The sequence below is a fragment of the Typopeltis vanoorti genome, chromosome 11 (assembly GCF_054136105.1).
Source record: "Typopeltis vanoorti isolate ZY-2024b chromosome 11, IOZ_Tvanoo_1.0, whole genome shotgun sequence".
Lineage (NCBI taxonomy): Eukaryota > Metazoa > Arthropoda > Arachnida > Uropygi > Thelyphonidae > Typopeltis > Typopeltis vanoorti.
This window is the reverse complement of record NC_143559.1, coordinates 120,448,269-120,461,757: the sequence shown is the minus strand read 5'-3', so window position 1 is coordinate 120,461,757 and position 13,489 is coordinate 120,448,269. Positions and strand designations below refer to the sequence as shown.

General features: G+C 35.8%; 1 protein-coding gene across 5 annotated transcripts in view; it reads left to right on the top strand.

Annotated features, from left to right (window-relative positions):
- Positions 1-13,489, top strand: part of LOC150102005 (WD repeat and SOCS box-containing protein 1-like) — a 269,640-nt gene that overhangs the window by 35,728 nt on the left and 220,423 nt on the right. For all 5 annotated transcript variants that reach the window (XR_016549016.1, XR_016549015.1, XM_090400168.1 and 2 more), the window contains exon 3: positions 6,082-6,250. Coding sequence is in view for 3 of the 5 variants with exons in the window: in XM_090400168.1 (XP_090256294.1) it covers positions 6,082-6,250 (169 nt within the window). In the remaining 2 variants the exon portion in view is untranslated. The remainder of the gene's footprint in view (positions 1-6,081; positions 6,251-13,489) is intronic.

Genomic DNA, 13,489 nt, shown 5'->3' with positions numbered 1-13,489 from the left:
TATATATATATATATATATATATATATATATATATGCTTTCAGGAACATTGACTTGGTTGTTTTGATCATTTTAATAAGATTTAATGACTAAAACCGAGAATAATAGTAAGGCTTTATTGAAATAAAAACACAACTAGTTTTGGCTTTTGACAGCCTTCTACAGGTGTCTTCTAAGAATAGGAAACAGTAATAAAAACACCGAAGTTTAAAACTGTGAAGCACAGGAAAATTGCACTACATAATTGCCATGAAAAAACGTTGTATTTACATTTAAGTTGTTCTTACAAACGTGGCATTGTTTGTTGAGTGCGTGATTGCAGACTCTCGCAAATGCCAGTACCGAACAACAGCAGTGACTATCTGGGATGTTGTAGCTCAAATTGTTATTTAAATGTTCACAATTAAGGATGATTTCTCTAAACTCACAATTTTTCTCTCAAACTCATCGTGGCAACGAAAGATGTTTTCGAATCTATTCCAGCAGACTGAATGATCCTGTTCATCATCAGGATTGTTTGAGAAAAGAACATGACTAGACAAGGCACTGGCATGTGTTCTTTTGTAAGAGATGTCTCTCTTGTGTTCCTCCATATGTAATTCAATAGATTTATTTGTTTTTAATTGTAAGGGATATTACAATCACACCATATCTTATATGTGCCAGGATACTTCAGATTATGATGACAAGGCTTTGGATGGCTTACTAGTGAACATATTTTTGGAAGTGTAATGAATAAGGTCCTGATGTTATACTTTTTAAGAACTAGCTAATTTTTTGGAAACTGAACTGATGTATGGGATGGAGATGTTACCCTTAAAGTTAGTTACTTCTTCAGTGCGGTGGCTAGGAGGATTTAGAAGAAATTTTTTAATGTTTTATCAGAATATCCATTTTGTCTAAAGACATTTGAAAGGTAATTAATTTTTTGAAGTTCATCTGGGTCATTCAGAAAAGAGCATGCTGTATGTCCCAAGGTAGAAATAGTTTCAAGTTTTTGTGGAGGAAAATGATGGGACTGACTGTGAAGATATCTATTAGTTTGCGTAGGTTTTCTATACATGGAGATTCTAAATTTTCCAGAGCTAATATTACTAAAGAACAAGTTATCCAAAAAAACGTTTGCTTTACTAACCCATTGCGTTAAGTCTGGTTACTTCCGATATCAAGACACCATCTACAAACAGAACCAAGGTCTAACAATGGACAACCCTTTTTCTCCTATTCTTGCTAATGTTTACTTGGAGGATTTTGAAATTAAAGCTATATCATCCTTCTCATTTAAACCAAAACTTTGGAAACGCTATGATGACATTTTTATTATTTGGAGTCACGGCCATAAATCTCTCATGGATTTTCTTAATCATCCCAATAATCAGTAGCCTAATATAAAATTCACAGTCGAACTTGAATATGACAATTCCTTACCATTCCTGAATATAAAACTTTCACGCTGCTCTGGAAAATTTAGAATCTCCATGTATAGAAAACCTACGGAAACTAATAAATATCTTCACAGTCAGTCCCATCATTTTCCTCCAAAAAAACTTGAAACTATTTCTACCTTGGGACATAGAGCACGCTCTCTTCTGAATCACCCAGATGAACTTCAGAAAGAAATTAATTACCTCTCATGTCTTTAGACAAAATGGATATTCTGATAAAACCATTAAAAATTTCTTCTAAATCCTCCTAGCCACCGCACTGAAGAAATAACTAACTTTAAGGGTAACATCTTCATCCTATACATCAGTTCAGTTTCCAAAAAATTAGCTAGAGTTCTTAAAAAGTATAACATCAGGACCTTATTCACTACACTTCCAAAAATCCATTCGCTAGTGAGCCATCCAAAGCCTTGTCATCATAATCTGAAGTATCCTGGCATATATAAGATATGGTGTGATTGTAATACTCTTACAATTAAAAACAAATAAATCTATTGAATTACATATAGAGGAACACAAGAGAGACATCTCTTACAAAAGAAAAGAATGCCAGTGCCTTGTCTAGTCATGTTCTTTTCTCGAACAATCCTGATGATGAACACCAGGGTAATTCAGTCTGCTGGGATAGATCCGAAAACATCTTTCGTTGCCATGATGAGTTTGAGAGAAAAATTGTGGAGTCCAGAGAAATCATCCTTAATTGTGAACATTTAAATAATAATTTGAGCTACAACATCCCTGATAGTCACTCTGCTATTGTTCAGTACTGGCGTTCGCGAGAGTCTGCAATCTTGCATTCAATAAGCAATGCCACATTTGTAAGAACAACTTAATATAACGTTTTTTCATGTCAATTATCATTATTATTATCATTACAACTCCAAGGAGTCCTTAGACTCATCGAGGGAGGCCTTAAACATCATGTCCACACAACTATTCGACATTCTCACAGTATCTGTCATACTTTGCCTTGAACTCATTCACTGTCATAGCACCCACAACAGACTCTGGCAGCTTGTTCCACTCATTTATCACTCTAAAAGTAAGGAACCATCTAACACCCTTAATAACCACACACTCTTGCCCAGCTTCCATAGATGTCCCTTAATCCTCCCACCACCACCAGTCCTGATCTCAAAAATGTTCTCTGAATTAATCCTATAGAAACCCTTCAGCAATTTGAATGTCTCAATCATATCTTCTCTTTTCTGCCTATCAACCAATTTCTGCAACCCACAAATCTTCAACCTGTTCTCATAAGGTTCATTCCATAGACCTGCTATCATCTTGATCACTCGCCTCTGGATCCACTCAACCTCCCTCCCCATCAAGAAGAAACCTAGGTGACCAAATCTGGGCACAGTAGTCGAGATGAGATCTTATCAAGGCTCGCTACAGAGGAACAATAACTTGCTTATCTCTGCTCGTCAAAGTATTCTTCAGCAACCAAGTGATTTGATGAGCTGATTTAGCCACTTTTGCAATGTGCCCCCTAAACTTCGTCTCCCTATCCACCAACACTCCCAAGTCCCTGGCCTCATCAATCTCCTGGAGTACAGTTCCACCAATCTGGTATACTGCTGCTAATCTTTTCACCCCAAAATGCATAACCTTACATTTTGTCACATTAAATTGACATCTGTTCTCCTTAGCCCAGTCCTCCAATCTATCCAAATCATCCTGCAAGATTTTGACATCTTCTGCATTCACTATTGCCCTATCCAACTTTGCATCATCAGCGAACAAATGAACTGTTCCACTTAGATCCTTCCCTATATCGTTAATGAACAAATTAAACAACAGTGGTCCAAGAACAGAACCTTGTGGCACACCACTAGTCACAGGCCGTCTTTTGGACTCTACTCTTGAATAAACTACTCTCTGATATCTCTCCATCAACCACCTTTCTATCCATCTCACCAACCCTTTATCCATTCCCATATGTTGCAGTTTACAGATTAGAATTCCATGTGGTATCCTGTCATAGGCCTTAGCCAGGTCCAGCAATATCACTGTAAACCCATTTCCCTTATCCAGTTCAGCCATCACTGTGTTATAAAACTTGAGCAAGTTACTGAGGCATGATCTACCCTTCACCAAGCCATGCTGTCTTCCATACAGTATCTCATTTTCATCAATCCAGTCCTGTATTTTTCCCTTGACTACTTTCTCCAAGACCTTGACAATGACTCCTGATATGCTGATCGGTCGGTAATTTGCAACAGTAGTCTTGGATCCTCCTTTATGCAGTGGAACTATTTTCCACTCTTTCCACACCTTCGGGACTAAACCAGACCCGAGACTCAGATTAAACAACATGGTCAAGGGCACTGATAATTCTTTAGCCACTTCACATAAGACCCATGCTGGTATACCATCCAATCCCACAAATGTATTCACATTAAGGTTCTGTAATAGACTATTCACCTCCACTTCATTCACCACAATTCCCCTATAAACTAATGGTTCCTTCATTCTTTCAGTGTCACCACCTGGATGATATACTCTTGCAAAGTGCTCTCTTGGTAATTCCACTATATCAACTAATTTAGTGACCACCTTACCATCAGCATTCCTTAAAATCATTCTGCCGTGTACAGTTTTTTTTTTTTTTTTTGCTTGCAGAATATTTAAAAGAACTGTTTGGGATTCTCTTTAGCTTGCATAGCTAGTTTCCTTTCATAATCCATTTTGCAGCTCAAGCTTAATGGTGTTATTCATCCATTTAACCCCCACTTGTTTTACTGTTCGGACCCTAGGTATACAATCAGCCATAACCTCCTGTAAATGATCCCTGACCACTTCTCATGCTCTGTCGACGTCCAGCCCTTGCAGTTGTACATGCCATGGCGCTGAAGCAATCTCCTAAGCTTGTCATACTTGCCAGCACGGTAATTCCACATATACCATGTCTTAATCACAAATTTCACACCTTTAGCCACCTCCCAGGTCAAGACCTTATGATCATTCTCACCAATAGGTGGCAACCTGGTCATATTCATTACAGTCAAATTCTCAGATGCTATTACCAGGTCAAGCACTCTCAAACCTCTAATATTTTCTATTACATGCTGTCTCAGATAGTTATCCCTTAATAATTGAATAAAATCCATTTCCTTCCTCACATGTGTCCTCTCCTCCTACCAATCAATGTTACCATAGTTGAAATCCCCCATAATAATTACCCTCCTTCCACTCATTTCATCAATTTGTTTATGCATACTATCTCCACCATCTATTCCATCACCTGGTCTATAGCAGCACCCACCTGTCTCAATCTCACACCAAATTGCCTCAAATGAGTTCTTTTCACTCTCTTGCAATACAACTTCTATTCTCCTTGGCTGCAGTTCATCAGCTATCATCAATAACACTCCTCTCCCATTTTATTCTCTCTGTCCCTCCTAAACACACTTTAACCTACACATTTTATCCTACTAACTATATCATCTTCCATCAGCCATGTTTCACTAATACCAATAACCTGTGGCCAGGAAGAGCCAACCAAGGCCAAAAATTCTTCCTTCTTGTTCCTAATACTCCTGGCATTAGTATACATGAAATGCAGAGGTCTCTTTGTCCCAGCCCTATCTTGATGCATTATTCTAACTATTCCATTCTGATTTCTTGTCCTTAGTATTGGCTCGGGTACATTATATACATTCTTACACTCAACTGTCTCACTGATGTCTTCATATCCACTCCCCCCCCTTGATAGTTCTAGTTTGAAAATTGCACTATTATATAGTGCAATTTTCCTGTGCTTCACAGTTTTAGACTTCAGAGTTTTTATTACTGTTTCCTATTCTTAGAAGACACCTGAAGAAGGCTGTCAAAAGCAGAAACTAGTTGTGTTTTTATTTCAATAAAGCCTTACTGTTATTCTTGGTTTTAGTCATTAAATCTTATATATATATATATATATATATATATATATATATATATATATGATTAGTACTATTAACTCGGGGTTGGGATATGTTCATTTTTCTAAATTAACTGACTTAAAACCCGAGAATTATAACACAATGACATTTATTTGTAAAAACGCAACATATTTCGTCAAGAATGACTTCATTAGGCGATAAGAACATAGAAAGATATTAAAAGATACGAAATTAACATTGATACACTCTAAAGCTATACAATTATAAAGCCATAATATTCGACTGTAAATTACAGTTATTATGAGCTTGAACTACAGTCCGAGTTAAAGTTCTATTGTTATACACCTGTGCGTGTGCAGAATCACGCGATCTCCAGTATCTAATAGTAGAGTTGAAAGAGTCAGCCAAATTATAGCTAAGATTGTTATTCATGTGAAAAGGGTCCAAGATGATTTCTTTTGACTCGACAATGCGGCGCTCTGCTTCATCATGGGAGATGTGTAGGTTTGAAGTTGATGGCCAGTTTATTTCATGTTGGTGGCTTTCGTTGTTCGTGTTTATTGAAAACAGGACATGGCTTGACAGAGCAGTTGCTCTGGTTCTCTTATAAGCAATGTCACGCTGGTGCTCTTTGAGACGTAGTAAGATAGATTTCTTAAGATATATATATATATATATATATGTATATATGTATGTATATATTTTTTATTTATTTTTATTTATTTTTTTATTTTTTCTCCCTCTTTAAAGCATCTGCCACTCTTGTTGCTCAGTTAATTCCTATTCGGTGTGAAGATATTTCTACAACCGGTTTTGAAACTTGGCGTTGTGCTTTTGCACCAGATGAATCTTATTTTGCTTGGTCATCCGGAAATAAAATTGTCACCCTTATACCTTGGAATCGCTGCAAGTCAACTTTGTGAGTACTTTTTTTTTTTTAATCAAAATTTCTAATTATCAGTAAAGGAGGAAGAAATTAATTAAATTTGATGGCTATTATTTCCAAAAATGAGTAAATTGTTATATGATTTTATTATGAACTGTTCTCCATCCAGTTTCATGGAACTTGACAAAGTAATTACTAATTTAATGTAAATATATAAAATTGCTAACATATTACTGCTATTTTGTCCAGACTGCTAAAGGTGGATTGATGTACTTCTATTTATGTTTGCCTTGGTTGGTATATCTTGATTGTTATTCATACATCTCTCTCTCTCTGCTGTTATCTAACTGACTGACATGTTACTGCTTAATGGTGAGTAGATTGAAACTCGAATTTGTGTTGTGGTATTTCTAAAAGGGAAGGATTTCTGTGGATTAAAGATTTTTGGTCTCCATGTGTTATAGCAACATTGTAGTATTTCATATCTTTTCTAATATATTTTATGCCATATTTCTACATCATCAGTTGTTGCAGATGTGATGATGCCATGAAGTTACTAAGGCATTTGCCTAGTTATTGGCTATGTTTCTGGCATAAGTTCTATTTGTAATTTTTGAATTTTTGGTTTATCCTAGGTACAGTGGCACTAGTGTATATTCTGGAGTATTTCAAAGCTCCTCTGCATATTGGCTGACCAAAAAAAAGAGATCAGACTTTGAATGGTTCTAATTTTGTGTGATTTGTTTGTTTGTCAGTATTGTGGATATCAATGCTGCATAGCAAAGAGCATGTGTGTCCTTTATACTGCAGTTCTTAATAGGAAAATTAAATCTGTCATCTGGTGAGATACTGGTCTAATTTTTTTTTTTTTTTTAAAGTCTTTCATATGGCTTCTCTAGAATTAACATCCATGAGACTGACAAAAATACTACATTAGTGCAGAGATAGAACTGCCCTTCTATCCATTCATTAAAGTCTGATCTGGTCTTTAGTTGGCCAAGCCAAAGCATGGAGCTATGAATTATCTCATTGTATACAAACAGTGAAGAGCATGGTACAAGCAGATGCACATCTAAGAAATGTAGATCACATCCTCTAGTTAAGAAGAAAGGAACCTATTGATGTATATCTTAAGTAACTGGAGGTTGTATTGTAGTCCTTGTGGAAAACACTAAGACTTTGAGGATCCTGTCCTTGAAGCTGAATTGTGAATAAATGCTGACAGTAGATGTATGTTTTAACATGTGTTAAATCTGTTTTAATTACTTGATAAAAATCCATGAAATTGCAAAAAATAAAACCTAGTCATAATAAATAAATTAAATAATATTTTACTTGCTTTTGGAAGTAATTTTATAAACTGTGCTTTGTACTTATATTCTGAGAATGTCTGCATGCTCTTTTTCTCTCCCTCACACATATGAGAACCGATCAAAATCATAGAATTTTTGTTCACTAACTACTTAACTTGTTTACTCCATTGGGAGCATAAGGCCTTAATCATGGATTTTCATCCAGCTTGATTTTGTGCCACTCCCCCCCCTCTCTCTCTTCACCTATATCCAGTTCTTTTCAAGATGTTGCTCTGTTCCTCTCCACCACCACATCTTTTGTCTTTCTGTCTTCCTCTTTTCTTGTGAATTCCACTCTAATGCTTGTTCAGTTTGTGTTTTTCAGGTTTTCATTGGATATGTCCTATCCATCTCCATTTTCTCTGATTGATATCATACATTTTTGGTTTCTGTTTGGTTTTCTGTTGTAATTCTTTATTTGATATTGCATTGGATATTTTATATATAGAATGCTTCTTAAATATTTATTCACTTAGGTTTGCAGTTTCTTTCCTGGTTGTTTTTGTTGTCTATATTTCTGATGCATAGAGTAAAACTGATTTAATATTTATGTTAAATCATGTGATTTTATTTTTTAAACTTATTTCCTTTGATCTCCATATTTTCCCTAATATGTTAAAATTACTCTGCATCTTTGATTTTATATCTTCTTCTGCTCTTTCCTGTTTATATATTATTGATCATAGGTAATTAAAGTTCTCTACTGTTTCTGAAATTTGACCATACAGTACTATGTCTTCTTTCTGTAATTTTTTTTTTCTTCACTATTTTCATTTTATTTATTCTTAATCCAACAGTCAAGACTTCTTCGTTGTTTTATAGTTTTTTCCTATCATATGTTGTTGTGTATGTAGCAGTAAACATATATTGTCTGTAAAATGTATTCCTTTTGTGATTTTTATGACATTTCTCATTATTCAGGCTATATCAGTAAGAAATATTGTTGAAGAGAGAATGCAGCCCTGTCTTACTCCTGTTTTAATTTCAAATTTTTCTGAAATTTCTCCATTGTGTATCATTTGTATTTTATATTTTTCATAAATTTTAACTAAGTTGAAAATTTTATGTGGGTATTAATGTTGTATTATGGTATGCCATAATACATTAATTTCCATATGGCTTCTCTATTAATGATGTTGTCCAAAGCTTTTTTATATAAAAATTTGGCTGCCATTCTATTGTCTGTTCTATTGTTATTCTGAGTGTTCCTATTTGGTCTATACTTGACCAGTTGGCTCTAAATCCTGCTATGTTTTACTGAGCTTTTTGTTTATTTCTTTTATTATTATTATTATTCTTGTTAGTCCTGTTCAGTTACTGTGGACACTTAAATCTCTTTCACTAACTACTAACAGTAGAATATTTGGCAAGATCAATGCTATCTATTGGAAAAGAATGTAATGTTTAATCATGCCACATCATTGACGTGGCATGATTTCTGATGGACGTATGTTTATCCATACGTCCATCAGAAAACAGATATTGAATGTCACATGGAAGTCAGTATAACAGATACTATTGAAATAACATTGATATGAAGCATAAAATTGTTGTTACTTCATTCATATGGACATCTGAGTGGTTAAACATATTTTCCCTCTGTTCACATTGTGAAATGAATGTGTTGAATGGAACAGTGTGTTTGTGGGCATTAGTTCTGCTGCCAACTTGTTAGGATTAGAACAGTTAACATTTGTAATGAAGAAAAGTCAGATGTCAAGGCAGTGCATATTGCTTTGACTGGGAGACGGGTCTGATGTGTGGAATTTCTTCCCTGAGGCTATCCAAATCTCACACACTATACAGTGATTTTCCAGAGTTTTTGATATGCACTTCAGAAATGGTCTCTAGTATGTTAATTGGTGTTCTAATATCCAGTTTCTGCAACCATAACAATGGTCATGTGATGCAATGCTCTGTATCCATGAATTCTTTTCTGGTTCCTTCCCAACCTACCTTATGCATCCATTTTGTCCTCTTGTAGCTACTTCCTCTTCGCAAGGTTGAATAGCTTGAACAAGAAACACTTTCAAGATGCTGGCCATTCTCAAGATTCTACCAGAGATGCATTGAACAATTGAAAGATCACTGAATACCCTCAGGATGTCATATTTTAAAGAAGATAAAGCATGTGCAAGTTACTTTTGAGTGAACTTTCATCATCCTCATGCGTATCAAGGATTTAGGCCTAGCATGGCCTGTTCCGGCCTTAGAAGTCATCGTTGAATCGTTTAAGAGGACGTCCTGGTTTTCTTTTTCCTAATGGCTTGTACTTTAAATCTTGTTTTGGTAATCTTTCTGTTTTCATTCTTTGAATGTGTTCCATCCATTTATGTTTATATTTTTTAATTTTTTCTATTACTGGTTCTTTGTTTAATTCTTTCATAATTTCTTTGTTTCTTTTGTGATCAAATAGGATATACTTTGCAGTTTTTCTCATAAACTTCATACAAACTTTCATACAAAAAAAAAATTTTGAGTGTTTTTGATCTGTGTGTGTGTGTGTGTGTGTGTGTGTGTGTGTGTGTGTGTTATACACCCATTATACAAGAGATTTTCTTTCTGAGCATATGATTTTACATGGATGAACTGACCTTAGCAAATTTTTCGTCATTAGCATAAGCACAAATTTTTTTTGCCTACTATAGCATTTAAAGTAAATAATTTTTATATCAAATTATTGAATAGAAAGAGAAAAGGTTGAAATACTGAGCTAACAAAGATTGTCATCACTTCCTTTGCTGAAGTACTAAAGGTGTAGCACTTAAACTCAATAGTATTAAACCCAAAATACTTCTTTCACCTTAGTCACTTTTGCTGTGCATTTTTCAAGCAGGTGAAAAATATGAAATATTGGGATTTGTATTCTATCAGGACTCGCTTTTGCTCTCCAAGTTTTTAGACGGTCTTACCCATAAAAAAAATAATAATAAAATTTAAAAAAAAGGCAAATACAGTATATTAGGGGATTAAGTATTATCAGTAGTATAAAAGATGAGAATGTGAGAAGAGAAATGCAAGTTGGACAATTGGGGGGGGGGAGACAGGAAGACGGAGAAAGCAGTAGTGAATGCATATATGGGGATTGTCAGTATAGGAATGGGATTGCCTGGGATGCATTGGAGTAGGGAGATATATGGAGCAAAGGATACAGGTGAGAAGATGAAAACAAGTGAGAGGTCACAGATGAGGGGTGGTGTGAAAGGGCTAGTTATAGATGAAGAAATTTAATTGCTGTTCTTATTTATGAATGCCAGGGGCATCAGAAATAAGGGAGATGATATTGTTGTGATGATTAAGTTTATTTGTCTGCAAATAGTTGGAATAAGTGAAGCATGGTTGGGATGAGAATGATATCCTAATGGAAATAGAAATGGAAGGGTATGATGTTTTTAGTGAGTATAGGAAAAGCAAAAGGGGGAAGGAGGGAGAGAGAATGCTGCTGCTAATAACAGGGCATGTCTGTAGAAGGTTGAGATAAAAGGAGAAAATGGTGGCAGCGATTTTGAAGCAGTATGGTGTGAGATGGAGATTAATAAAATAAGATATTTAGTTGTGTTTTGTTGTAGGCTAAGGAATGTTGATGGTGGAAATAGTGAAATATATAGGCAACTTGGCTTAGCGAGCAAGGGAAAGGTGATCATTATGAGTGATTATGGCAATATTGATTTTAATAAAGAGCATCAGGGAACAAGGAGAATGAATTTCTGTAATTCTTAAGGGACAACATATCTTATGCAATATGTAATAGAGGATACATGAGAGATGAGAGTCTTAGATCTGATCATATCACCAGAGGCCGTGTTTGTGAATCTGGTGTCTAATCTTCTCCAAGTTGGCAAGAGTGACCATGAAGTGATAACCTGGATTGCTGCTAGTCATATGAGAAATTCTGCAAAGAAGGGAAATATATATATGGAAATGGAACTATATGGCTGGTGATTATGAAAAGTTTAGGAGACAACTAGGAACTATAGGATGGAAAGGGAATTGAGTGGAAAGGAGACAGATGCCGGTTGGACATATGCTGTTCTGATTTGGGAACTGGTGGGATAATATTCAGTAGGGAGATAGGTAGACTGATCTAACAGTGAAGAAGTAAGCTTACCTGTTTGGTTCAGAACCAATATGTCCCACCAGCCCCCAAATCAGAACACTCCAAAGGTTTCTTAAGAAGTTACTCCTTAGCCTGTGGAAGTGACTAGCAGACTAAAACCTTTCAACTCTAGATCCCCCCGAATATATGGACTACCAAAAATCCATAAGCAGAATGTGCCATTATGTCCCATTGTGGATGGCATAGATTTTCCCCACATACAAATTAGCCGAAGTGCTCACACATTATACTGGCATCACACCTTCACACATAAATTCAGCCCACTTTAAAGCCAGTTTAGAAAACCTCTCAGTCCAATACATTGACATAATGGTCAGTTTTGATGTCTCCTCCTTATTCACAAAATGCCCCACTCAAAGATACCTTAGATCTCATACAAGCTAATCCCGATATCTGAGCCCTATTTCAGTTCATCTCAGTTCATAAATAGCTCAGGCTATTTCATTTGGCAAGGAAAATTCTACATACAGATAGAGGAGATATCCACGGGTTTTCCACTCTCTGCACCCTTGGCCAACTTCTTTATGGAGATCTTTGAAGAAAAAAAGCCTTAAACTCAGCCCGCAAAAACCCATTGTTTTGCTATGGATGATGTGTTCGCTATTTGGCCACATGGCTTAGATACACTCCACAACTTCTTAACACACTTAAACAATCAACATCCCAGAATCCAGTTCACTTTGGAAAAGGAAAACAACAATAACAGTCTTCCTTTCCTAGACACTCTGATTACACGCCAGCCTGATGGAGCCCTGGCTTTCTCTGTTTACAGAAAACCAATGCATACAGGTAGATACATTCACCAGCAATCACCCCCCCCCACACACACACAACAATATGGGATTATAAAAACCTTATATAACATGGCTAAATTAATCTGTTCAGATAACAGTGCCCTAATTATTGAACTTAACTATATCCTTAACACCTTCCCAATGGCTACAACCCCCAAAAATCCAGAAAATATTAAACCAGTTACCCCCCCCCCTTCATAACAGAGATTACACTAAATCTATCACCATTCCTTATATCTGGAGCACGTCTGAAAAGCTAACAAAAATTCTAAAAAAATATGACCTTACTACCTGTTACAAACTATATAAGAAATTGTCATCCCTTATCTGATTCACCAAAGACCAGCCACTTCCCTTAGACCTACTTGGAGTATACCAGGTCATCCCTTGCAGTTGTAAACTGTCCTACTACTGCCAAACAGGCAGGACAGCTAATAGCAGGATATCAGAACACAAAGACTACATCTGGTTTCACCAATACAGCTACTCAGGACTTGCTGACCATGCTCTTGATACCCACCACAGAATACACTGGAAGAAAGCCACTTTACTACACTGCAGCAAATATAAGTATGAAAGATTATTCCCAGAATCAGCCTCAGCTCTAAAAAAAACTTCTCAAACCTCAACAAATTTGGATGCATGAGACTGTCCCAAATTTGGGAAGCTTGCATCATAAGAATGTCAGCCCAACAGCCAAGACAATCCAATTTTGCTCACTAGGGGGCACCTTTAGGACTCTAGGACCAACTTCAGTTGCCTTCATCAGCCTCATTTGCTTGTTGTTAGTGCCTGTGTGCACATATCATATTTTTATGTTCCTAGAAGATGGCAATTTAGCATTGTCGAAATATAGGAAGGTATTGATTAAAGTTTTTTTAATTAATATTTTTGTATATGTTGTCATTTCCTGAAAAATTTAAAGTCATAGATGTTGCTGTTATTATGAAATAACAAAATAAACAATCATTATTTTTATTCACAATATGCGCATTGAGAATATGCCTAG